Source organism: Canis aureus, chromosome 12 (assembly GCF_053574225.1).
Source record: "Canis aureus isolate CA01 chromosome 12, VMU_Caureus_v.1.0, whole genome shotgun sequence".
NCBI classification, from domain to species: domain Eukaryota; kingdom Metazoa; phylum Chordata; class Mammalia; order Carnivora; family Canidae; genus Canis; species Canis aureus.
This window is the reverse complement of record NC_135622.1, coordinates 42,372,723-42,398,377: the sequence shown is the minus strand read 5'-3', so window position 1 is coordinate 42,398,377 and position 25,655 is coordinate 42,372,723. Positions and strand designations below refer to the sequence as shown.

The window sequence follows — 25,655 nt, the reverse complement described above, 5'->3', positions numbered from 1 at the left end:
GCTGTGGGTACAGGAGGGGGCAGAGGAGAGCCTGAGAGATCAGGGTGGGGAATGGGAGGAGGAGAGAAGGGTGCTGTCTGGGAGCCTGGGCCCAGATGGGCCATGAAAGTGGCTGTGCACAGAGCCCTGCTGCGTGCCCGACCCCTCACGTGGGTTACCTCCCGGAATCCTCACACCTTTGAGGGGGGTACCAGCAGGAAGACACTGAGACTTAGAAGGTTTCCCAAATGGCCCAAATGACAGGCCCCCTGGGCTGTCACCCCGGCAGCAGGAGCACCTGCTGACTCCAGCCAACCTCCTGGCCCCAGGGAGGCTGGGAACCAGTGTGCAGCCTGCTGAGAACTCACAGCCCGGCCCCATGGACAGCCACCCTCCCTCTCTCCACCCTCACCTCGGAACCTAGAGTCCTTGAGTCTGAGAGAGCTGTATTTTGACACTGGGGGGTTAGATGTTAAGGCCCCCAGAACAGCATGGTGGCTGTTTGTTTTCACTCCGATTTCTGTTGTTGACAACAACCCAGATAATTAACACTGGAATGCCTGACAGAGTTCATTGATTTTTCTGCACAGAGTGTGCTGGGTATTTGCTTTGTAGAAGGATTGCTGCGCTCAGATCACCAGGGAAACGACACTGGCTTGACTCATTCTGTTTACACGGAGCGTTCCTTTCCGACGTGGTAAGGAGGGCCCCACGCTCCGAGTGAGTCTCTGAGCCACAGGAAGCCGGGGCAGTTCCTCAACGTCAGAAGCAGGAAGAACTTATTTTTCTGCAAAAGAGCTGGGCTTCACAGGGCCATAAAATCAACATCTCATCACTGTTGTTGCTGTCATTGTCACCACCACCACCATCATCATTCTACTATTAATTACACAGCCCGGCTCTATTAATCAGGGGCGGATTCCTCAGCCTGCTGACATTTGGCCCCTTTCTTGCTTTACTTCTCTTACCACCTGCTCCTTTGAGTGCTGCTCGGTGCCTCCACCAGGAGCCAGGGAGGGGAGGTAGCTGAGACTCGCAGCTCCTTGCTAGCATCTCTGATGTCCAGTGATAAGGGAAAGGGGAGCAAGCCATTGACTTAAGTAAGCAAGGTTTGAAAGTTGTTCTTAACCCTCCTCTCTCTGCAGTGTCATTTAGTATGGTGCCAGATAAGGATGAGTGCCCCTCAAGAGAAAGATAAATACCACAGAAGGGCAACTGGGATAATGAGACCTGGGGTCAGACCGTCTGTGTTCAGATCCTGGCTCCACAGACTTGCTAGCTCTGTGACCTTGGGCAAGCCACTTATCATCTCAGTCTTAGTTTCCTCATCCATAAATTTGAGATAATAATAGTACTATTTCTCAGCGTTGTCATAAGAATTAAATGAGATTAATGACCTACGGAAAATACAGAGTATATTATCTAATGCATGTACCCCCCAAAAATATTTGTCATTATTAGGAATATTTTAGTTTCAAAGGTTTTTTTTTTAAGATTTATCTATTTATTCATAAGAGACACAAAGAGAGGCAGAGACACAGGGGGAAAAGCTCCCTGTGGGGAGCCTGATGTGGGACTCAATCCCCAGACCTGGATCATGCTCTGAGTCGAAAGCAGACGTCCAACCACTGAGCCACCCGGGCATCCCTAGTTTCAAAGTTTTTTTCAACATCTAACTTCCATCACTCAGTAAGCAAAAAGTCACAGAAGTCTGCAAAGGACTGAGTCCCAAGGTAGTTACTAAAAGATATAAAAGGATCAAAAGGTGAATTCCTTGCCTATTCAAAGAGTTTGCTGTCTAGTTTAAGGAGACTAAACAGGATGTAACTTTTAGAAAAAAAGTGTTGCATATGGCAACAGTGCAGACTGCAGTGACTTTGTATTTCCGAGTAGTAGGAAAGAGAACAGTGTGACGTGTGAGCTGGGCAGCCCAAATACAGGTGCAGACCCAGAGGGAACCCCAGGACTCCTGTCGTCCAACTTCCTCATTTGAAAGATGAAGAAATTCGACCCTAGCAGGGTTCCGTAACCTGGGTGAGCTCACACAGCAAGTTAGTCACCAAGTTGGAGGAGAACCCAAAACTTCCAGAGCAGTGCTCTTCACTCCAGGACTGGAAAAGGAAATAGAAGAGGTGGATAAAGGTGCTGAGAGAGAAGGTTCACCAGGGAGGTTGGACTTGCTCTGAGCCTGTAGGGTGTGAAGAACACAGCTGGGAAGAGGGGAGGAAGTGGGCACTCCTAACTTCCCCTCACACTCATGAGGGCTTATCACCCATGACTTCCCCTTCTCACATCTTAAGCCTACTGGAAGGTAATAGACACTTCTGGGGTCCCTTTTACCCGGGACAGGCTTGATTTCTAGCTTCCCAATGTATTGCATCAATAGCAATAATCCGTGGGCTGTGATTCTGGATATATAAATGAGAAATAGGGGCAGGGGAGGTACCATGTGTGCTCAGCCATGTGCCCAGCTCATCATGAACAGGCGAAGATTTAAAATACCCATCTTCTACCAGTTACTGCTTTTATGACCCCTTCCACAGGAACCTCCAATGGCTGTGCCCCTTTTCGGACATAGCTTTTCAAATACTTACCTGTTTTTAAAAACCAGGTTTATTGAAGTATAACTTCTCTGCACTTCACTGCACATATTTAATGTATACAATTTGATAAGCCTGGCATATGTACATAGCTGTTAAACCATCACTGGAATCCACATAACACCTATCACATCCAAAAGTTTCCCTGTGCCCTTCGATTTTTTTTTTTTTTTCCCCCTGTGCCCTTTGTAATCCATCTCTCCCTCCTGCTGCTCCCATCTCTACCCCACTCCCTGGGCCCCAGGTAGCCACTGACCTGCTTTCTGTCTCTAGAGATCAGTTTCATCTTCTAGAATGTTATGTGAATGGAATCCTCCACTAGGTACTCCTAACTTCAGTCACCTGGCAAGTCATTTTGAGACGCACTCATGTTGTGTGTATCAGCACTTCATTCGTCTTTACTGCTGAGTACTGTTCCATCAACATGCTTAGCTCTTACCCAGAGTGTTCATTTTCCATATTCGTGGCAGACATCTGGAAGATGAAGGGAAAGCTAATCCTGTCCGGATTTGTCTCCCTGGCCCCCTCCCCCCAGCTTCTTGTGCTGGCAGGGAGAAAGATCTAGAAGATGGGGAATGGTGTAGAAGTCCAAAGTAAGTAGAGTAGAAAAAAGGATTAAAGGAACAGAGAGTGGGATTTAGAAGTGAAGGTTAAGGAGTCATGACGCCTGAAAAGAAAAAGGCAGAGGGATAATTTAAGGCTGTGACTTTTTTCAAATATACAAAAGGTTATTTTTAAAACAGGCAGCCGAATAAGATCTGAACAGGCTCAGCTTGCAGTGAAAGAGCTGAGTGGAATGTAAGGGATCATCCCTCCGGGAAAGCTGACCAAATCCCAACCCCAGTGGCTGTGGGGGGAGGACCAGGCCTGCAGAAGGAGGTTGCTGGATGCACACTAGCCCTTGGCAGGGTCTGCATCTGTGTGGCTTCGAGGTCCCTGGCCAATCTTCAATTTTTACTAGGTTGAGATTTCTTGAGACTCGAAAAGCCTTAGGATGCATTCTGAAGGAATAAGCTTTATATGAATTTCTCTCCTTGAAGCACCTGTGTCACCAGGCCCAAATCCTACAGCCTGAGCTCTTGCTTTGCAGCCAGCTCTGAAGTTCCTTTCTCTTCCTCATCTAGGGACATGCCGGCCCAGGCCCGGGACCTGGTGGAGCGAATGAAAAACCACCCCGTGAGTACAGGACCCTGGGCCACTCTGAAAGGGCTGTTTCCAGCTATCTGGAGTGGGTTGCATTGGCCCCAAAAGGGCCCGCTCTGCACCATTTAAGCCCCTGCTGGTCTTGAAGAGGCATCAAATGAGCCTGGGGAAGCAGGCCTTACCACCGATGCACCCTGTCTGCTGCCCCTTCCTGACCCAGGCTCTGTACCCCACCCCGAGGCCATCACAGGAGAGAGCGGAGCTGGCCTTGGCCTTTGGCAGTTTCCCACCTTTCCCAAGAATTGGCTTTGCGGAGCCCTATTATGTAAACTCTGAATTCTAAAAATAGGCTGCTCATTCCAATCCTTCCTCCTTCCCGCTCACCCAGCCCCTCGAAGATTTCTCACTGGCACTTGTAAAAATGCTTTGTGTTTAGGCCTTAGAATTCAGAATTCAGCGCCTGGCAGGACTCCTGTTATGGTGGTGGCTTAGCCGAAGGCAGGCTCCTTGAGGGCCTCCCCGTTCCCCCCCACCCCTTCCTCCAGGCCAGGTTCTTCCTCCTGTCTCCACCAGTCCCCTCTCCCTGGACTCAGACCAGAAGAGCTCTACCAAGAGGCAGTTCGGGGCTTGTGTTTCTAGTTCCATCTTTTGCCTCCTGCTCCTTTGAAGGCATTTAGATCACATTTCATGGGTATGTTAATACGTTCCATGATGTACTGCAGCTTTCTTAGGATTTCAAAGGAAAAATAGTCATCCTCCCCTGTGTAAGCAGGCACACACACATGCACACACGAAGCCTGCTCTCTGGAGCTCCTTGCCAGGCACCAAGGTGAAAGTCAGAGACCCTCTACTTGGTATCTTTTCTCCACTGGGGCACAAGAGGGTGAAGTGGGGAGCAGTGCTGTCTAGCCTGGTGACCATCACTACATATGCTCCCCCTCCTCTGCCACTACTAAAGTTTGGACTCAGCGCCTTCTGTCCCTTCAGGAAATCGACCTAGAGAGTGACTGGAAGCTGATCACGCTCTTCATTGGGAGCAACGACATGTGTCATTACTGCGAGAATCCGGTAGGCCCCTGCCGAACGCCATGGAAGTTACCCTGGCCTGCTGTCCCAGGCACCCCACCCTGCCTGGGCAGACCTGGGCCTTTCCCACTGCTGAGTGGCCCCTAGGACAGTGGCTGCATTGGTTCCCCAACTCCAGAAGTGTCTAGATGCACCCAGTCTTCAGGCACTGCTCTTATGTACACAAATACTGTTCTTTGGTATCCAGTGCATAACTAGCAAGCCTCACCCCACATGTGCTGGAATCCCTACCCATTTTTTGATGTTTTTATGGTGTGTGCGTGTGCACATATGTGCAAGGAGAGGCTGAAACGATGTCATCGACAAGGCTGGATAAAATTAAACCAGTCCCAGTAGGATGGCTTGTTGCCCCAAGAACATCATGAGCAAACCGGCCTCAGCCAGCCGGCCTACAAACCTATTCCTGATGTTGTTTCTATGGGGAAATATGTCCAGACTTAAAGTCTTTGGGGAGCTGTAACTTTTGGAATACATCTTGTTCAAAGTTGGGGATGTCCTGTATTTTATTTGGCCAGAAAAGAGCAGCTGCCATAACTCAGACACCTCGGTAGAATGTTTGGAGTCACAGGCAGGGGAATAAAGCACGTATCACTGCTCATGGCTCAGACCATCTACTGAAGTCTGGATGAGAACTCCGTAGCCTCTTCCCACTCCGTAGCCTCTTCCCCTCTAGCCTCTCCATTACTGCCCAGCCTCTAGAGGCAGAAATGACCCAACCTCAAGGGATTAAATGCCATTGTGTCCTGGACTCAAGAGGGTCCAGGAGGCCAGAAGAGACCCCAGAGCTGCCTGTGGACACTTGGTAACAGGAAAATGCTTCTACTATCCCCAGAATACCAGCCCCTCCTGCAAAGTCAGATTTGTACTCCTGAAAGCATCTTTTTGTGGAAAAGACCTGAAGACCACCACCAGGATTAACTCAGGTCATGTTTTAGGAACTCAGGCTAAATCAGCCTCCAGTCAAGAAATGGGTCAGAGGAGGAGACTCTTGAACCAAGTCAAAAGGATAGAAGTTAGGGGGAGGTAATGGGGCCAGCATGGGCCATTAGCCCAAAAGAAAGAGTGTGCACTTCTCAGGGCACAGACATGGTTCAGAGGCCTGAGGCTGGTGACAGATGGGACCAGAGAAGAGGCAGGGCCCAGCACGGTCAGAGTCTGCCTCTGCATTTGAGATACTGTGGATAGAGGTGGGGTGGGGATTATTCACGGTGGCTAGTAGGGGGTCAAAGGAAGACCAGTATCCCCCAGAACAAGGGCTGGGCTTCTCAGCCTGTCTGGTACCATCCTAGCCCCACTGTGCCATCACCCCAAGCCCTCTTGTACTTGTCATAAGACCACTACCCTGGGGTTGACAAGAGCCCCCTGCTCTCTTCACAGGAAACCCGCTCAGCCGAGGAGTATGTTTGGCATATCAAACAGGCCCTGGACATCCTCTATGAGGAGGTAGGGAAGAGCAAGAGCCGGTGTCTGGGTCCCATTTCCTTCCAGCATCCAACCTTCTCCCTCACTGGGTACATCTAGGAAAGCTGTGTTCAGTAAGACACATGCTGAGCAGAGCCCCCCTGTGAGCAGACACCTGGAGGGGAGATAAGGGAGCAGGGGGCGGGGCAGATGCCAAACTCCTCTGTAAGAGAGCTTCTGACTGAATTAGACTGTATTGTTGGGTGGCGAAGAGTTTGCCTCTGGAGCCAACTGGCCGAGTCTGGAGCCAGGTACGGTGGCTTCCTAGCAATGCGACTTGGGCCAACCAGCTTGTGTCTCAGCTTCCCATGCTATAAAGTGAGCCATTAAAGAAGACAGCAAATACAAGTCACATCCCCTCCTTGTGGCTCAGTTTCTTTATTGGCAAAACAACTGGGGAGGAGGAAGTTTGATTGTAGCTGAGGCCCTAGGTTCCTTCCAGTAGTAACTGATATCCCCCACAATGGCCTGGGGACTAACAGAGCTCGTCCCTCTGCTCCCCACAGCTTCCAAGGGCTTTTATCAACGTGGTAGAGGTCATGGAGTTGGCTGGCCTACACCAGAACCAAGGTGGGAAATGTGACCTGCCCCTGGCAGCTCAGTAAGTACACAGTCCCAGGGCGAGGGCGCCTGGGGACAGCAGGGCTCACAGATGCCACCATAGGCAACCATTGCGGGCTTAGCCAGGTGATCCTGTCCAAAGGACAGACCTTGGCAATTAGCCAGGGGCCTGGCAAATCATTTGGAAATACCTCTACAGTATTGAATGCCTACTGTATGCAAGTCACTTTATTTCTCTGGACCCCAGTTCGCTTTGCTGTAAAGTGAGAGGCACAGACCAATGATCCTTTAGGCCCCAATCATGGTCTCTGATTCCAAACTCCAGTGATTGCTCCGTGTTTGAGAGACAGCCTCGAACCAATGAGCTTCGGAGACAGCTGAACGTCTGTATCTGGCTCTGCCACTGAGGAGCTACGGGATTGCGCACAAGCTACATAACTTCTCTGGGCCTCTTGCTCATCATCTGTCAAATCTTGCAGAGTAGGGAGGATTGAAAGAAATGCATGTGATGTGTTTGGTCCCTGTGGGGCAGCCTTTCAGTATTAGAACAGCCTTGAAAGCCAGGCTTGGATCTAAGGTATGTTGTACAGGAGACAAATTTCTGGCGAGGGCTGGCATTTATTAAAGCTCGGCTGTGATCCTGGAGGGAAGCTGCCATCTTCCGAGGCGACAGGGTCACCCAGAAGTCTTGTGGCTGTTGCTAGGGGAGAGGAGATTCTGCAGGGAGCTGAGGAGTCCTACCTGGGGTCAAATAGATTTGCTGGAGAGGTGACCAGCCTGTTCCCATTCTTGTTGGGCACCAGGTGGTACAGCCAATAGCTGGGAGGGGTGAATGGTCCCTCTAGAACCTTCAGATCTTCCATTCTCCCTGGTCAGTGTGTCTCAAAATAGTTGACCCTCCCAAGAGACTCCCCACTCTGGAGCCCCAAGAGTAAGTCCTAAGCTGCTGGAGATGGAGCTGGGAGGTCTGAGGAATGGGAAGAAGATAAGGCTATCATGGCTGTCTTTCCAAACCTCTAGCCCTTCCCTGGAGGAAGCCCAGGCTGGGGCAGGAGCAGCCAGGTGGCAAGGGGACCCAGATATCAGGTGCCAGCTCTCTCACCTTCTCTTTAAACATGCACTTGCTACCCCCAGTGCCCCTGAATTAGACTGTGACCTGGTTCTGGGAATCACCCAAGGCTCTGTTGTGGGGGCACCTGTGTATTTGCCATCCTCCCAAGCAAAGAGCACAGGGTCCAGGCCTCCTTCCTGGGGACGTGGGGTACTAGCAGCAGTCAGCCAACCGGGTACCTGTCCACAGGAGCAATTGCACCTGCCTCAGACGTTCCCAGGAGAATTCTCTGGAGCTGCAAGAACTGAAGCAAATGAACTGGAACTTCCAGGTGAAGCTGTACCCCCCTCCCCCGTTCCTGTCCCAGCTGGGGGCTCCCTCTATTCCCCAGGAGCAGGGGTTTGCTGAGAGGAAGGCTGCTCCCTAAAGGTAGATCACAGCCCCTGAAACATTTCTCAAGGTGAAGAGAACAATCTCCAAGGGGAAGCTGCAAGAAGCCCTGCCTCCCAGCCCTGGGGACTGGAGTAGATTCCACAGGCTGGGCACCATCCCTCACCCAGAGGAAGGAGGGGAAGTGTCCACGGCCCTGTTGGGCTCCTTCCCTCCCTTCCTCAGATCATAAGGCTTAGCCCAGCCCTGCTTACCTCCGTCCCCAATTCTGTGTCCACCTCTGCTCATGCTGTCCCCTCTTGACAGCGCCCCCTCTTCTCCCCCGAGCCCTGCTGTGACCTCTCCACCTCATGTGCAGGGCATGTCTTCCCGTCTCTTCGGAGATGCTTCCCCTGACTAAACTTTGCCCTCAGGTATCTCCCCATATCAGCTTCAGTCTACCTTCACTGGCCCTGAAGCCCTAGAGGGTTCTCATATTTTTTGCACTGCGTCTCATTTTTCCAGATTGACTGTTAAGCTTCTCGAGGAGAAGCACATCTATCCTTTTGACACAGCCGCTCATCCCCCAAGTTCACAGGCATTTTGGGGAGCTGGTGTTGAAATGCTACCCATCTGAGCTGGATCTGAACTGGAACCCCATGTTCTAACTCAGCTCTTCATGCAGCAAGAATAGGGGATAAATAATCCATTCACCTTTGGCCCAAGCAGTCCGCTCACACTCAGACCGAGCCTCAGAGACTTTGAAACAGAATGGGTGGTGCTCATGCCTGGGTGCAGACGAAATGAGCACATGCATGTGCGCTAGAGGATCCCTTGAAGTCACCTCTGGCTAGGGTGGGTCCCCCCATCACCACCAACCCCAGGCAGCAGGACTAGAGCTCGTCTGCCCAGTCCTGCCAGGGGCTGAGGAACCTCTTCCCCATCCACAGAGTGGCATCTCCAGGTTGTCCTACTGGCCCCAGTACCTGCAGCGCGAGGACTTCGCGGTGGTTGTGCAGCCTTTCTTCCAAAACACTCTTGTCCCCCTGAACAGTGTAAGCTGCGGGCATTTCTGGGAGGCACATATGTAGAGGCTCTTCTTAGGTGATGTACTTCCTTCTATAGCTGAGCTTTTTCTGACCATATGGTTCCAAGAGGGTTCCCAAGGGGTTGCTTTTTCTGTTTTCCTTTTATTTTTTTTTTTAAGTATGATTGGAACTTGTAGTTGGAAAGAAAAGGAGAAAATTAACAGTGACCCAGCTCCCCGGGCATGGTCCTGCTATTTGCTCAATTTGGATAGAATGGAAAGCTTCCTAAAGTTTTTTTCTCATGTATTAGGGCAGGGATGTAAAAGGAAAAGGGATGGACTGTGGGTAGATGCAATTCAGGTCTTTTTCAAAGTTCCAAAATTGAGGAGTTTTTCCATCAATATCTCAGCCAAGTGGCAGCAGAATCGAAAGGAATAATGCCCAGGACACCTGCAGGGGTGGGTGGTGGTACCTCTGTTCCCCAGGAACATAATCCCTTTGCTTTTGGTCACAGAGAGGGAGCGCTGACCTCACCTTCTTCTCAGAGGACTGTTTCCACTTCTCAGAACGGGGCCATGCCGAGATGGCCATTGCGCTCTGGAACAACATGGTGAGTGCCCCATACGCTGTGTCCAAGAGGGCAACCCAGGGGTGTTGACCATTCCCCAAAACAGAAAACCTGCTGGCTCCTTTCTCCCCAAAGCTCGAAATGGTGGCACAACTTATTTGTCCTGACAGATCCAACTTTTTAGCAATTCCCAGTACTGGGGCAGGGGGTACTGGGGTGGTGGTGGTAGACAATCTTGTAGTCAGATAAACAAGATGAAATTGGCTTCAACCCCTTCCTATCTGACTTTGGGCAAATGTTCTCTCTTTGATCCTATCAATATCTGTTAAAAAAAAAAAAAAAAAAAGAAGTGAAAATGACACAGATTTCAGAAAATTGAGGTAACATGTGCATAGCACCCAACACAATCCTTAGCATTCAAAGAATGCCAGGCCCCATTACCCTAGTCTCAACATGTTCCCAATGATTATTTAAGCATCAAAAAGAAAAGAGCCACCCAGCCTGTTTCCCCAGGCTATCACCTATTCCAATCTTTTCTTATGAGGATCATGGGGACCGTAGGAAATGCACATACAGCTGAGGGGCCACCTGGCCTTGTGCCCTGCCTCTTCGGGCTGGCCACTCCTCTGCAATCAGCCCTGCTGGCACAGAGCTTGACCAGTAACCCCAATAGCTGTATCCTGTTGCACAGAGCAAATGAAATGCCTTTCCAATCCAGTGGCTTCTTTTGATCTTGGCTCAGCGGGTAACCCAATCCCCACCCCAACCTGCATTCCCCCATTTCTCCCATGGTGACTAAACAAATCCACACTCTTGCTTTTACTGCAGTTTCGGGCTGGCTGCCTCTCTGCCAGGATTTCCCTGTGCAAATATTCCCACACCTGCCGCCTCATCCGGCAGGCCCAGCGCTGCCTTCCCCTTAGCCACACCACCTCCTCTCCCCAGAGCAGCATGCCAGCAGGTTCCATCCTTGGCCCAGTTAATCACAGACTCAGCCTTCCTCTCCCTTTGTTTTCCTGCTGTTGACACCACATTCTGCCCACTGCTAAAGCTTTCGTCACACTCTGTCAGCCCAGGACTCGGAACTACAGTCAAAACATCTTTGAATTCCCTCCCACCCAACCTCCACGGGGATCTTGTTCTCCAAAGTTTGCACAATATCATTCCTGAGAGCAGTTTTGAAGTCCAGTTGTCCTTCACTGATGGAGTCCCATGACTTTAATCCCTCTCCCCAATGAGTGGGTATCTGTGCACTGATTTGTACCCCCCCCCCAAGAGCTCAGGGGGATCCACAGATTCTTTTTTTTTTTTTTTTTTAAGATTTTATTTATTTATGAGCGACACACAGAGAAAGAGAGAGGCAGAGACACAGGCAGAGGGAGAAGCAGGCTGCATGCAGGGAGCCCGACGTGGGACTCGATCCCAGGTCTCCAGGATCATGCCCCGGGCTGCAGGCGGCGCTAAACCACTGCGCACCACTGGGGCTGCCCAGATCCACAGATTTTAAGAAGGGCCTGAGATGCTAAAGCCCCTTCACCTTTCCTTCTCAGCATTTCCATCAGGGTAGGTGTGGTCTTCCTACCTGCGGCACTCCCAGCCCACGTAATGCCCTGGTGCTCCAGGAGTTTTCTGGGGCATGATGACCAGATCAATGACCTGAACACAGTCAGGCCTATTGGTCTTGGTTTCTTTCTGCATGAATTAACAACACAGCTCTAGTCTCCTCTTCCAAAGCAGCTGGGTGGTTCTCCCCATTGGCCCAGGCCTGAGGCTTTTATACATAAAGGCAAGTGGGAGGGGATAAGGTAGGAAAACAAAAGGTGAACGCTGCCATGGAGCCATATTGGTAACACTACCCAACCGGTTAGTCCAGGGCTCCCAGCCACCATTGTCCTACCCATGCCCCTAATTTTACAAAACAAAGCAAAACTAAATTGAAATCATCTAAGAGTGTTTTATCCTGTGCCATATAATTTGGGGGAGTAATTATATAGTCCAGTGTTTTCATCCCAAACCATCGCAGATATAAACCTATTACATCATGCCAACTTTTCAGATCACTTCCTTCTGGTGACCCCTAGAGTGACATATAGATAAGCCATTGGAACTCGAGAAGATCTTGCAGAATGCTCTGGAACTAGGGAGCTGAAGCATTTTGCCTGGGATCACACAGCCAGTTCTCGGCCAAGCAGGGATTAGAACCCACGTCAAATCTCCTAGTGTCCTGGCCACAGCACCCAGCCACAGCACCCACCAGCCTTCCCACCCCCAACTGGGTCAGCACATATATAACCAGTGAATTCACGTCTCACTCCAAGAGTCTGATGACATAGTGTCTGCAGGCTTTGGCCAACACTCACAGGCTACCCTACTGCAGCAACAAACACACTTCTAGACTATTTCATCTCCTGCCCCTCTGCTCAACAGATTATGCCTCTTCCGGAGACCTGTGCAAAGCCAAATCCAGAAACACCAGTAGCACAAGGCAGTGTTTTCATCTTCCTTTTTCCTTCTTCTTCTTTTTTTTCCCTTTCTTCCTTCTTTTCTCTGATGCCTATTTCCCACTGCTGCCTTTTCTTCCCTAAAAATCTTGCTGTCCTCTGACATTTGCATCACTCTAGGTGCTGAGTGACCTCCTAATTGATGACCCTGACTCTAATCGTTAACCATGCCATTAGAACAGCGATGCTCAGCTCTGATTAGAGGTTAGAATAATCCGGAGGTTATTAATACTGGCAGTCAGTTTGGCATAGCCATTAAGGCTGAACATCTGGATTCCCTTTGACCCCATGATCCCATCCCTGTGTATATCCCCAACAGAAACATACACGTGGGCTCAAACAAAAGATGCATGCTCAAACAAAAGAATTTTCACAGCAGCGCCATCCATAATCCCCAGGCAGGATGCTCCCCAAATGTGCACCAATAGAATGGATCATCAAAATGTGGCATATTTATGTAATGGAGTACCTTACAGCACAGAGAATAAGCAAACTTTAGCCAAATGCAACTAGGTCTATAAATTTCAAAAACAAGCAAATTAATATATGGTCTTTGGGTGGGGGGAAAGATAGTACTGGAAAAGAGTGGGAGGGGAGCTTCTGAGTGCTGGTAATATTCTGTACCTTAATTTGGCTGCTGGTTGCATGAGTTCCTTCATTTTACCATAATTTATCAGCTGTTCATCTATGATTTATACTTGTTTCTATATATAAGTTAGCTTCAATAAAAAATTGACTTTAAAATGATAACCCAAACACCACACTATTTAGTGCCTGGACGTCATCTCCAGAAATTCTGGATTAGTCTGGGGTAGCACCTGGGTTCAGTAGGTTGCAGAAGCTCCCCTGTATTATTATTATTGTACAGTGTTTACAAGCCACTGCATTAGATCTCTTCACTAGGGCAGCCACAGCAATCTGTTTAATTGAATATCTGACCAAACTTCCACGGCCTGCCCCTCCCCAAAGGGGAAAGGCCAGGCCCCTTAGCATAGCACACCAGGCCTTCGGAGACTTGGCCCCAATTAACCTCTCCAACAGTCACTCCCACACCCCTCTGATTGGCAGTTGGGCAGTCTAGTGAGGAGTGAAGTTTCCTGCACCACCCATGGTATCTCATGGGTCTGTGGGTCTGCTCTTGCTCATCCCCTTATTGTGGACTGCCCTTCCAACCTTCTCCTCACTAACTCGTAGCCACTTGAACATTCAAATCAGGTGCCAAAACAAACAAACAAATCAGGTGCCAGCTCCTACAGGAAGCCTTCCTTGAATCCCCAAAACAAACTAGAGGCCCACCCAGCTCACCACACCTTGCCCCAGCCCTGTTATTTGCCACATGGTTGGTATCTGCAGTATCTGGCTTAGGAAAGGTGGGTTCCAGGAGAAACAACTTCATTTCCTGTGGCCAGCCCCAAGCCTTCTTGCCTGAGCTTCTCCACTGAGGACTCTGACTCCATTTCATCTACACATTCCCTTACCCATTGAGCATCACTATGCAGTGGGGACTACCCCAGGTGCTGGGGAACGGAACATCCTTGCACTCATGGGGAAAGGACAGACGAAATGCAACACATCAGTAAGACTGTCTGACTATATTCAGAGCTTAAAAAAAAAAAAAAAAGGCCAGGTAATGTTACAGTAATGGTAGGTTAGAGGGAGGCATCACCAAGTGACATATGAACTGAGAACTGAATATCAAGGATCTGCCAGGCCTGCAGAGGTCTAGGGCCAGAGTTCCAGGCAGAAGAAATAGGACCTGTGCGGGCCCGAAGTCAGGAATGAGTTTGAAGTGCCTGAGCAGCATAAGGGCCAGTGTAACTGGAGGGAAGTGAGCAAGGTCAGAGGGGTGAGTAAGAGTAGGGCCAGGTCCTTGGATGGCTTCCAAAAAGGGAGCCAAAGGATCTGGTTTGCCCTCTGGCTGCCATGTGGCAGGAGACTTGAGGGAAGGAAGAGTAGAATTAGATCAGGAGGTGGCTAGTGGAGCCCAGGTGAGAGATGAAGGTGGATGGGCCCAGGGTGATGACACTGGAAAAGGAGAGAAGTGGTCAGATTTGAGATAGATTTTAGGTGAAGTAGAAAAGGGAGGGGAAAAAAAAAAAAAAGGAGGTGGGTAAGGGGATTGGTTAACTAGGTGATGGGGATGAAGGCGTGTACTTGTGATGAGCACTGGGTGTTGTATGGAAGTGTTGAATCACTATATTGTACGCTAGTATTACACTGTATGTTAATTGGAATTCAAAAGAAAAGGAACAAATGAGAACTCCTCCATTTGGGGTCAAGGAAATTGGGTAGATGGGTGAGGTGGTGGAGAGAAATAGGCTTGGGGGCAGGGGGAGAGAGAAATCAGTGCAGTCATCAAACCCACATGATCTTTATCTTCCTCTGTGCCAGTTAGTTCCTGGGCTCGTGGAATGTCAGGAAATCAGCCAACCCAACCTTGAGCATCTATACTGTCACTCGGTAGCATTTCCTTTACAATGAGTATGTGCCTCCTCAGCTCTAAGAAAGTAGAAACAAGGGGCACCTGGGTGTGGGACGTCTGGGTGGCTCAGCAGTGTAGCAACTCCCTTTGGCCCAGGGCATGATCCTGGAGTCCCAGGAACGAGTCCCAAGTCGGACTCCCTGCATGGAGCCTGCTTCTCCCTCTGCCTGTGTCTCTGCCCATCTGTCTTTCTCGAATAAACAAACAAAATCTTTTTTTTAAATAAATAAATAAATAAATAAATAAATAAATAAATAAATAAATAAATAAGCAGGCAGCTAGGTGGCTCAGTCTTAAGCATCTGCCTTCAGCTCAAGTCATGATCCCAGGGTTTTGGGATAGAGCCCCACATTGCATTGGGCTCCCTGCTCAGTGGAGAGTCTGCTTCTCCCTCTCCTTCCCCCTACTCATGCTCTCTCTCTCTCTCTCTCAAATCTTACAAAAAAAAAGAAGAAAAAAGTAGAAATGATACATAAGTAAACTACCTCCTGCTCAGCATGCTTTCATTTCATCTTCTCATCTGATGCTTGCAACAGCCGAATGTGGATTGTCGGGCAGCTTGGGAGCCTGCGTAGCACCTCACAGCTCTTAGCAGCAGAGCCAGGACCCCAAGGGGTGTGTCCACTGCTCTGCCAGTCACCGTGTGTCTTGTTCAGGACCAGAGCAGCTGTGGGACAACAGAAAGCAAGGTCACGGGCAAGGTGTGGTCATTAGCTGACATAGCATCCTTTCACTTTCCTCACAGGCAGTCCCTGGGGGTCAGGAGCAGAGGGGCTCATGGACCAGGCAGGGAAGCAGATTCTAAGGGTAGATGCTACACCGTCAGGATTCTCAGTGCTGGCCATGTGTCAGGGGGCAGGCTGTTGACTAAGGATGCTAGGAAGGGGTGAACGGTGGCTTCTAGCTCACTCTCAGAGGATCTCAGGATTAAAAGTATTAAGCAGAACCTCTCTGAACAAAAATTGCTCCAGGAATGTTTCAAGTAAACCTCTATATCTATGTGAAAAACATACCTGGTAGTAGCTCAAGGGAGAAACTTCAATTTCTTAAGGTTGACAAGCCAAGAATAGTAACCAATATGTTCTCAAAGTTTTTCTGAAAGTGACTAGCCCCACACACTTAGAGTTGATAAATATGATTACCACCATTTCATAAAATTGCAAATGTGGTGTGTCTGTAACCACAACCACCCAGAAAGGAAGCAGGAGATGGAAGTTCTGGGTCAAGCCTTCCTACATACTCACTATGGTGGGACCGACCAGGGTCGGTCTGCTGGGCCTCAGGGTCCTCCTTGGTCAATCCCGGGCACATATTCAGGGTCCAGAAGTCAGGTCCAGCTCTGGCCCAGGGCAGTTGGGATCTGCTGTGAATCTTGCACTTATTGCTGGTGTCAACCCACCCTTGCAGAGGGAGGGAGTCAGGTAGAGATGCTCCTCCAACTGAAAGGTCTACCTGCAGTGGAGGAAATCATGGTTTCCTTTCCTCAGCTGGAACCAGTGGGCCAGAAGACAACCTCCAACAACTTCACCCACAGCCGAACCAAACTCAAGTGCCCCTCTCCTGTGAGTAAATGTCCTAACATCCTGCCTGTCCTGTCCAGTGTGAAACAGATGCTTGGGAGAATGGGGTGGTCCCCAAAACCTCCGGGCACAAAGGAGGTCCCTGGGTGCTTTTACATCAGGCACTTCATTCACTGGCACCATTCTCAAATCTCACCATTCGTCCTTGTCCCTGAGACGTCACAGCTCCTCAGGGTGTGGGATAGAAAGAGCAATAGGTCTCATGGGTGCAGCATTCATGAGAGGAAGATGAATGGGCAGTGGTGCAGTAGCAGGGGGGTGGGGGGTGTGTAGAGAGAATAGACATTGTGCCTGTCCTGGGAGCCTGTACTCCTCCTTCCTCCCTTCCCCACACATTCTCTCTTACTACCCTCACCCAGACTTCTGACTAAGCTCCTAATATGCTCCCCAGCTCTTCCCTCCTTTTCCTGTGCATCCTGTGACCACTGCCAGGCACTATGTGGCTTACATAGAAGGTCACTCAAGTCTTATCAAGGCTGCTTGAAACTCTTCCCTAGTCCCAGCTGCCCACAGGAGCATCCAGAGGGGAGGCCCAGCTTCCTCTATGGCCATTGACATGTTATGTTCCTAGAAAAAAGGGGAGCTTCCCAGACAAGGCCCACAATTCCCAGGTCTGTTCTCTCACCCCACCATCTGTTCCTCCTGGAGGCTCATCCCATCTCTGCCCAAGGGAGACAGCCACAGCCTTCCAGGCTCAGGTGCTGCCCAACTAGACTACTGTTCCCTTCCCTCACCCTACTGCTGCTGCCTTTGAAACACCTATGTTGGTCTCTTTCCTGTTTATACCTCTCAAAAGACATGACCCAGGCTCCTTTGTGATGTGCTTATTTCTGAACGTGGCCAATGGGACCATGACTGTGGTCACATCTTAACCCTTAGGCACTCTCTCAGCTCCTAACCAGAGCTCCATATCATGTTCCTCATGGAGGAAGGAGAGAATCCAGGGAGGCAGAACCAAACATCTCCCCTCGGGGCCTTCCTCATGCTTGGTCCTCTAAGCAGCTGACTGTTGTCCCTGCTCCTGGGGAACTCCTAAGGGAGGATGGGCACAGTGGTGGCCTAGAGGAAACAGAGGTGGGGGCTCTGCAGCCCCCAGGACTCTCTTCCTTTGGTCACCTATTGGTTCCCAATCTTTCAAAATCTGGTTGACAGGAGAGGAGATGCTGGTGAGAAACTGAGGGAGGCTAGCTAGGTATTGACCACTTTGCAGACCCATCCTCATTCAGAAGGTTTGGGCACAGTGTAGATGCAGGAGGCTTACAAACTGGGGGATGAATGTGAAAACATGCAAGGTTATCACACCATCACCAGGATAGGGACTAAGCAAGCTTGATGTGGGCAGATGGGTGGCTTTCCGAGGCCCTTAACCCCTGACCCTCTCCTTCTCCACAGGAGAGCCCTTACCTCCACACCCTGAGGAACAGCCAGCTCCTCCAAGACCATTCTGAAGCAGGCCCCAACGTGCTCTCCTGGGCCGTGCCTGTGGCGGCAGGAGGCGGCCTTGTACTTGGTGTTGGCACAGTGATGGCCTGGAGAGCCTTAAGAGGTCACCAGAGGGAAAATCCTCCAATAAGCCTGCGCACTATGAGTTTCTAAGCCTCCAGCCACATGCATGTGCTCATCCTAAATTCCCCAGCCACACTCCTCACCAGCCCTCTACCTCAGCCACCTTGGCCACCACAGAGAGCTTCAACACCTGGTGACATAGGAAGCCAAAGGGACAGTCACGACTCTTTGGGGCCTGGGGCCTACGCTCCTGGAATTGCCAAATTTAAATAAAGGCCAAAGCCATTCTATTCTTGGGTTAGCCTGTTTGAAGCTCTCACTTTCCATCTGTTGTGCGACGCAGGTGTGCAAGCTCTAGTCTTTCATTATCCTGTCTCAGCTGGAGCTGCCCCAGAGATGGCCAACCAGAGTGCAGACCTGCCTCTGTCAGGCTTGGCACCCCAGGAGCAGATCCTCCGTCACCGAACCCACTATTTAAAAGGTGGGAAAAATGCTGGCCATCAGGTGGTGGCTAGAATATTGGAGCTGGCTGGCCATCATTCAAGTATAATCGAACACGAAGCTTTTATATACTCGTTTGGGACACAAGATAATGTGGAACGCTGTGGTACCTCCAAGGCTGTGGTACCTGGCTAAGAAGACAAACTCCTTCCAAAAAAAAAAAAAAAAAGGCAAGCAACTCCATGTTGCATAGTGCAATGCTGTTCTGGTACACTGGTAGGTAAATAGGTCTGATCGCTCTGAGCATAGGAGGAGTTCCTTGAGGAAAGTTATCTGGAAGAGAAAAACTGAAAGGTCTTAAAAAAAAAAAATAAAAGGATTGGACATGAAACTTAATTTTCTCATTTAACTGATTTTCTCAAGTGCTAACCTTAGGAAAGAATTGCTCTTGTTACACTACCAGAATTTGGGGAATACTCTAGAGAGAGTCCAGTAATACAGGCTACATTCATCAAGCCCCTGGTAGGGCACAAGGCCCTGAGCTGGATGTCTTACACAGATTCTCTCTATGCTGCACAAAATCCCAGGGAAGGAGTGAGGAAAAATGGAGGTGCTAGTTGCACAATATTGTGAATGCACTAAATGTCACCAAACTGTTCACTCTAAAATGGCAAATTGTAAGTCATGTGTATTTCACCTCAAAGAACACAAAAGAGAATTCACTATCATCTGCATTCTAAGTACCTCTCTGATCCCAAAGCTTGAGATGACAAAAAAACAAAACAAAACATTAGAAAGCCCAGACATAGGGATGCCAGGTGGCTCAGCAATTGAGCATCTGCCTTCAGATCAGGGTGTGATCCTGGGTCTGGGGATCGAGTCCCACATCAGGTTCCCTGCAAGAAGCCTGCTCTCCCTCTATGTCTCTGCGTGTCTCTCATGAATAAATACATAAAATCTTGAAAGAAAGAAAAAAGGGAAGGAAGGAAAGAAACAAACAAACCCAGACATACCATTTGAATGTGTAGCCTTCAGAGCAAACCCCATCACCAGCCAGTTTCTCATAGCTCATCTGTAAGACTGGAATCAGAATAGTCATTCTGCTTGCCTCAGCACTGCTGGAAATGCTCTGCAACTCTAGAATACTGCACACATAAAAGGGGGTTGTTTTCTCCTTTGTGAAGAGTTGGGATAGGATCCAGATCGTCAGGGGAGTAGAGAGGTCCAGAGATGGGTTTGGGAATTGGGCAGGAATGTATTAATGAAGACTGCCTGCCTTCCCTCCATCATCTTATCTCTTTGGCAAGCAGAACAGAGTCTCCAAAGAACCTAGATCCAGGGCCAGTGTTCATTTGGGCTTCAATTTCTGTTTCTGTCTCTGGGAACAGCATACCTGTCCCATTTCTTCTATGGACCAAAAAACACAATGACTGAATCATACATGTCCTATATGTGACCTGCCACATCCCAACTTGTGCCCCTGGCTTGCCATGGTTAACAGCAAAGATGACCCATGAATTCCAACAGTCCAGCACCACCATGCCCTTTTTTCCTATTCCTCTAGTTTTCATTCCTCCAATAGCTCCCACCTCAAGAATCATGGAATTCATAACCACAAGTCTGTCCTCACTTGGGTTGGAATTTATGATACCTGAGTAATCCAGGAGCCCCTAGTCTAAAAAACTAACCAAAAAAAAAAAAAAGATCCTAGCCTGGTGACCAAGGATACACATGGCAGAAACAGAGATATAAGCATGAGCCAGGCCCTAAATTCCCCAAATACATACTAAAAAGCCAGAAATTTAAAATATGTGAGTCACTACTTGTACCTGGAAGTAATCTATACACATTGAATGCATGCCATGTTCCTCCCCTTTGGGAAAATGATCCATTTAGTGGGGATAACACCCATGGCCGCACCATGAATGAAGCCACAAATCCTGCTCCATGGTGCTCTCCACAGAGAGTTTTAAGTTCAAAAGAGATCGGTGTGGATTAAACTTCATCAAAAGTCTTCTCCATGAAGGACCTGGAAACTTGAACTCTGAAGGATGGGAGAGGACTTGGTGAGAGGCAGCCAAGAATGGGGTTTAGGCTAGACAAACTCCATCTACATGGAGAAGCCAATGAGTGTGGTGTGCACAGGGGATAACAAGCCGGAAAAGCAAGGCTGGTGGATCCAGACACAGCCGGATTAGGGGACACCATGGAAAGGAGTTCACAGCGACTCAATTCTTGCAATGGTTGTACTGTCCGACTGCATTGGATTTATACGAAAGAGTAGTACAAAGAAAAATAATACCAGTAAAAGCTGACAGAGTGCTGACACTACGAAAGACACCATGGCACAGGGTCATTAAGCCTCACATCCCTATTATCTTCCTCTTTTCCTCTTTAAAACAACTAAAGAGAAAAAAACCCAGATTCAGGGAAGTGGGAACTGGCCTAGAGTTATACTTGCATTACAAAATGGACATCCATCCAAATGAATACTGGTGTCCAGGTTGGGGGAACAACCCGGAAATACAAGACAGGTGATTCTAGAAGGGAAGTAAGCCAAGTTGTAAATAAGTGTGTTGTAAAATAAAAACCTAGCCCAGGGGGATATTATCCTCCCAAGGCTGGGATGACACCACCAGGAGTTTCTCTACTTCCAACTGGTCTGAAGAAGCCTGCCATTTCCAGTTAATAATCTAGGATTTAAAAAATTAAACTGTAAGGACCAAGATTTATTTTCCTAGAGGATGTGTGGGGTTAGAGCAGCGAGCAAATCTTTTAATTAGGAAAAAAAATTGAAGAAACAAGGCCGTGAGTAGCTATAGACGCAACAACTGGACATTTTACATAACAGTAGTGTTAAAAAATTTTTTTTTAAATAAAAAAACAGTAGTGTTGAAGACAGCCCGTAAGCATGTTTAGAAAGATTAAAGGCAAAGGAATTTAAAACATGAAACCAGAATAAGGCATTTTTTTTAAAGGCAGAAACTGAGAACCAACAGAATTTCCAGGACTCAAATATATTGGTATTAAAGACAAATAAACTTCAGTAGAAGTATTCAAATAACAGATCAAACACTCAGTGAATCAACATTTCTTGTGTATTTTCTGTATACCAGGTACTGTTTTTAGCAGCCGGTCTTTATTACTCATTAATTCTGACAATAGCCCTATGAGGTAGGCACGACTATTAGCCCTACAGAGATAACTAAAACAGATTTGTGTCTTTTCAGTCTTTTTGTAAGAATGAAATGAGATTAAGGGGTGCCTGGGTGGGCCATTTGGTTAAGTGTCTGCCTTTGGTTCAGGTCACAATGGGGGGTTGGGGGGAGGGGGTCCTGGGATAGAGCCTGGTCAGCGAGGAATATGCTTCTCCCTCTGCCCTTCCCCCACACCACTCTAGCTCCCTCTAAAATACTAAAATTAAAAATCTTGGGCAGCCCGGGTGGCTCAGTGGTTTAGCACCGCCTTCAGCCCAGGGTGTGATCCTGGAGACCCAGGATCGAGTCCCTGCATCAGGCTCCCTGTATGGAGCCTGCTTCTCCCTCTGCCTGTGTCTCTGCCTCTCTCTCTGTGTTTCTCATGAATAAATAAATAAAATATTAAAAAAAAAAATAAAATAAAAAATCTTTAAAACAAAAAACAAAAAATACTCCAAAACAGGTATTCAGTAATTAACTCCCTTCCCATAATAGCATTAATTCTAATAGCTTATTCAAGGGGCTTTATGAAACAACCATGATAATAAAAACAAATTTGGTACCTTACAATTTACAAAGCACTTTAATACAGTCTCCTTTGACCCTTACAAAGACTTGGAAGCAAAATACAGTATTGTGAAGAAAAAATAGCCCAAACTTGGAAAGACAGCAGAAGAGTGACATGTCGAGGTTATTAACAAACTCATCTAAGAAATATTTAGTTATCTAGAATATACCTGCATTTGACTTTGCTGTTTACTATTTGATTAGAGCCCACATACTATGAAATTTCTGTTGACTGTGGATTTCTGACTGATGATAAAAAGATTACCTCAAGGTTACAGTTTTATCACCCTGTTGGACATTAACCAGTTTTGTATCTATTAGCAATATCATTTCAGCATTTCTGTGACCAACTAACAATGTAAATCTCCAGTCCTCAAATTCTCCCTTGATCCAGGCTTAGCCATCTCAATGATTCTCACATTAATTACTGAAAGTCTTTGACACGTGTTCATCCTATTGTTGCATGAAAATAGCATTTTTAATTTTTTAAAAATTAAAAAGGAATGGCTTTTAAAATAACTAATGAGAAAACAAATTTTTTAAAAATTACGAGAAAATGTATGAAACCTAAAGTATCATAAAAACCTAGTAAAGTTGAACAAGTGGGAATGGACGCACCAGTAAGTCCATCTCTAGGTAACAGTTCCCAAAGAAAACATTTGCAAACACATCTCTCTCGGGAGAGAATATTCACAGCAGTGTTTCATAAGAACAATGAAACTGGAAACAGATCGGTGTCCATCAACAGCGGATTGGGAAAATAATTTACGGTATACTAACCCACTAGAGCATTTATGCATCAGTGAAAAATGAATCATGACAGTTGCATTCATCAAAGCGGGTGAATCTTACATACAATGTTGAAAGTTTTACAAAGAATACATGTAACATGATTCTACTTAAATATGGAGACAGGTAGTGAACATGATCAAGGAAATCAGTGTAACAATATCCTAAAAATCAGTAGTTACCTTTGAAAAGAGGGGATAGTGATGAGGACGGATTCATGGAGGACTTCAGGGACACTAGAATTGTGACTTCTTAATGTGAACTTGCTTGATAACTGTTCTTTAAATTGAATTTATGTGCATTTCCAACTTTTTCTGTACATATATATTTCATCATATGTTTGAGTTTAAAAAACCGAGGAAGACGTTTTATACAAGAACTGAGCTAAATTAAGTTGCCTATTTATTCATTGACCAGTTGGAGGGAGCCATTTTAGGATTTCAAGCCTGAAGACATACCCAGAAAAACTTCCACTTTCCCAGCCAAGGTGGAAAGGCTGTTCCCAAGGGTCATATAGAGAACTTAAATGAGCATTCATCACAAAGTCGCCACAGCAAAGGAAACATAAGTCAAACTTGACCTTGGAAAAAAGGACCCTGCATCAGGGCAGGCCCCAGATTCAGCTGGCCATGGACCCAGCCTCCCAGGAGCAGGCCGGTTTGGGGCCAGCACCCCAGCAACAAGGCACTCGTGCATGGCAGCAAGAGCTTACCAGGCTTCAGCAGGAGGAGGCCACTCAAGTGCACACGTCCTGTATCTCTGTGCAATGTCCAGAAGACTTGTCACTATGAGCTAGTTCCACAACTAGGGCAGCTGGCACTGTGACAGACCAAGGGACAAGGGAATGTGTGCCCTCCTGAAGGGGCCCCAAGTCCACCTCTGTGGGGCCCTGGCCATGCCACCCCATGACAGGCGGACAAGTGTGCTGCCATCAGGTGCTCTCACATGGTTTGTGTGTGTTGGCGGCGGGAGGGGGTGGGTGGCGGGGCAGGGCAGGTATGGGAAAGAAAGGCAGGACAAAGACAGGTAGGGAGAGAACAGACACTTCCCCTAATTATGTTCCTCACGGACAATGCTTCCATCATTTAAATTGCATTCTTCATGACCAACTAAAGCCTCAAGCACAGCCAGGCTCGGTGACTGAAGAATCCACCACAAGCAACAGGTAGGAGAGCAGGAGTTCAGACAGGAGCAAACAGGGTTTGACCCTGGATTATTAGAAATAACCCTATTTCTTCAACTGTAATCAAATAGTGATAATGTCTACTTTAAAAGGCTGTTTATGAATTAAGTGAGAAAAGATTCTGGCAGAGGAGCTGCTTGATGAACAGGAGCTGCATGATGCTCCTCCCCTGTGTACGACCTGCGCTGGATGTCTGTCCATGAGTCCTACTATCCCTGCCCTCGGTGGCACATCGCCTACTCCAGTTCTCCATACATTCTCAACCTGAGCCTGGAATGAAAGGATTGGCCTTCTGGCAGAGGATCAGTCTGGAGCTGGCACCAAAGGGGAGGCTGTAGCCCTGGGTCCCACCCTCAGAAGTGAGCAAGGCAGCCCCAGGGCAGGCCTCCGGCTCTTCCTTTCAGAGCATCCTTAAATTCAACCTTAACTTGTCTTTACTGATATTCCAGAAGGCTGATGGTATGGTCTCCTCTCAAATGCTATCATCTTGGGTTGGCCCTGCACTTGGGGAACATCCCAGGATCCAGGATACGAGGGGAACAGGCTCTCACTACCTGTTCCCAAATCACGTGAGCAGCAGCTGCCTCCTCTGCCCACTCTGGCATATTAGAGTCCCCTGGCAAAGCCCAGACTTAGGTGAAGTCCATTTCTAACCTCTACTTCAAAGGTCAAAGTGGGCCTGGGGTTTACAGCCATAGCCGCTGGAACAAGCTGCCAAGCCATCTCTCCCCAGGACCAGCCCACCCTGGCCTAGCAGCATTGCTGGCTACATAGTTCAGTGTCAAGTCCAAAATTAAAATATGAGGCCCCTCGTTGAGAATTTAACAATTTTAAGATGGTGATAGCAGAGCATTAAGAGCAGCATAGGGCCCTTCTGGCAATGGGGTCCTGTGTGACTCACAGGTCACATGCCCACAAAGCGGTCCCCGCCCCTAGAGCATTTAGTGCCTTGTGCTCTCAAAAGCCAGAGTGACAAACCATCACTGCACCCCTGGCCCCTGTCCAAGGGGAGGAGAAAGGAGGCAGCCATGGGGTGTCAACCACCCAGAGAGCTAGGTGCCCAGGGCCCCATGGCCCAGCAGAGCAGGCCCCACACAAAGGAGGCCTACAGGGCAGCTTGGTTTTTTCCACTTGCTAGAAAAATAGCTCAGAGCATATCTCCTGTGACCAGCAAATCAATGATAACGTCATTATAGATGGAGGCTCAATTTCGACCTTTTTTCCGGTTCTATTTTTGTAACTCATTTTACACAGTAGGGGACATGCTCAAGATCTCTTTGGGCCTCAAATTCCCTGGGGAGACACAAGAACATAAGCAGTTTCCCGAATTGTCCCCAGGGCAGTCCTCCTTCCAGAAGGCCTCACTGGCACCTGTGACGCCAGCCCCAGGCTGGCTCTGGATCCCCCCGAGTGCTATGGGAGTTCAGGGAGGTGCCAAGCCCAGAGCATCACCCGGCACCAAATGAACACTCAACAAATTTAACTACTATTATTCATATGAAGCTCCTCTGTTTTTTATTTCATTTGCTCTCGTTGCTCTGCCAAATGGTTATTTATTCCAGC

The 25,655-nt window shown here is 48.3% G+C and overlaps 1 protein-coding gene and 2 long non-coding RNA genes across 19 annotated transcripts in view; 1 reads left to right on the top strand and 2 right to left on the bottom strand.

The window, feature by feature from the left end:
• LOC144281051 (uncharacterized) overlaps positions 1-969 on the bottom strand; it is a 39,682-nt gene extending 38,713 nt beyond the window's left edge. The window contains exon 1 of the long non-coding RNA XR_013349511.1: positions 392-969. This is a non-coding gene — a long non-coding RNA (uncharacterized LOC144281051). The remainder of the gene's footprint in view (positions 1-391) is intronic.
• Positions 1-18,216, top strand: part of PLB1 (phospholipase B1) — a 136,944-nt gene extending 118,728 nt beyond the window's left edge. For 4 of the 6 annotated variants that reach the window (XM_077843737.1, XM_077843738.1, XM_077843736.1 and 1 more), the window contains 9 exons: positions 3,704-3,755; positions 4,710-4,790; positions 6,186-6,251; positions 6,776-6,870; positions 8,131-8,212; positions 9,201-9,305; positions 9,793-9,888; positions 16,317-16,391; positions 17,802-18,216. In XM_077843737.1, the coding sequence (XP_077699863.1) occupies positions 3,704-3,755; positions 4,710-4,790; positions 6,186-6,251; positions 6,776-6,870; positions 8,131-8,212; positions 9,201-9,305; positions 9,793-9,888; positions 16,317-16,391; positions 17,802-18,005 (856 nt within the window). In that variant the 3' untranslated portion in view covers positions 18,006-18,216. Of the gene's footprint in view, positions 1-3,703; positions 3,756-4,709; positions 4,791-5,640; positions 6,252-6,775; positions 6,871-8,130; positions 8,213-9,200; positions 9,306-9,792; positions 9,889-16,316; positions 16,392-17,801 lie in introns of those variants that run through there. The other 2 variants (XR_013349497.1, XM_077843741.1) reach the window with 2 other exon arrangements.
• The window catches only part of LOC144281049 (uncharacterized), a 137,093-nt gene continuing 125,362 nt past the window's right edge, over positions 13,925-25,655 (bottom strand). For 8 of the 12 annotated variants that reach the window (XR_013349505.1, XR_013349499.1, XR_013349504.1 and 5 more), the window contains 2 exons: positions 16,074-16,281; positions 13,925-15,496 (listed from right to left, as the gene is read on the bottom strand). This is a non-coding gene — a long non-coding RNA (uncharacterized LOC144281049). The other 4 variants (XR_013349498.1, XR_013349507.1, XR_013349500.1 and 1 more) reach the window with 3 other exon arrangements.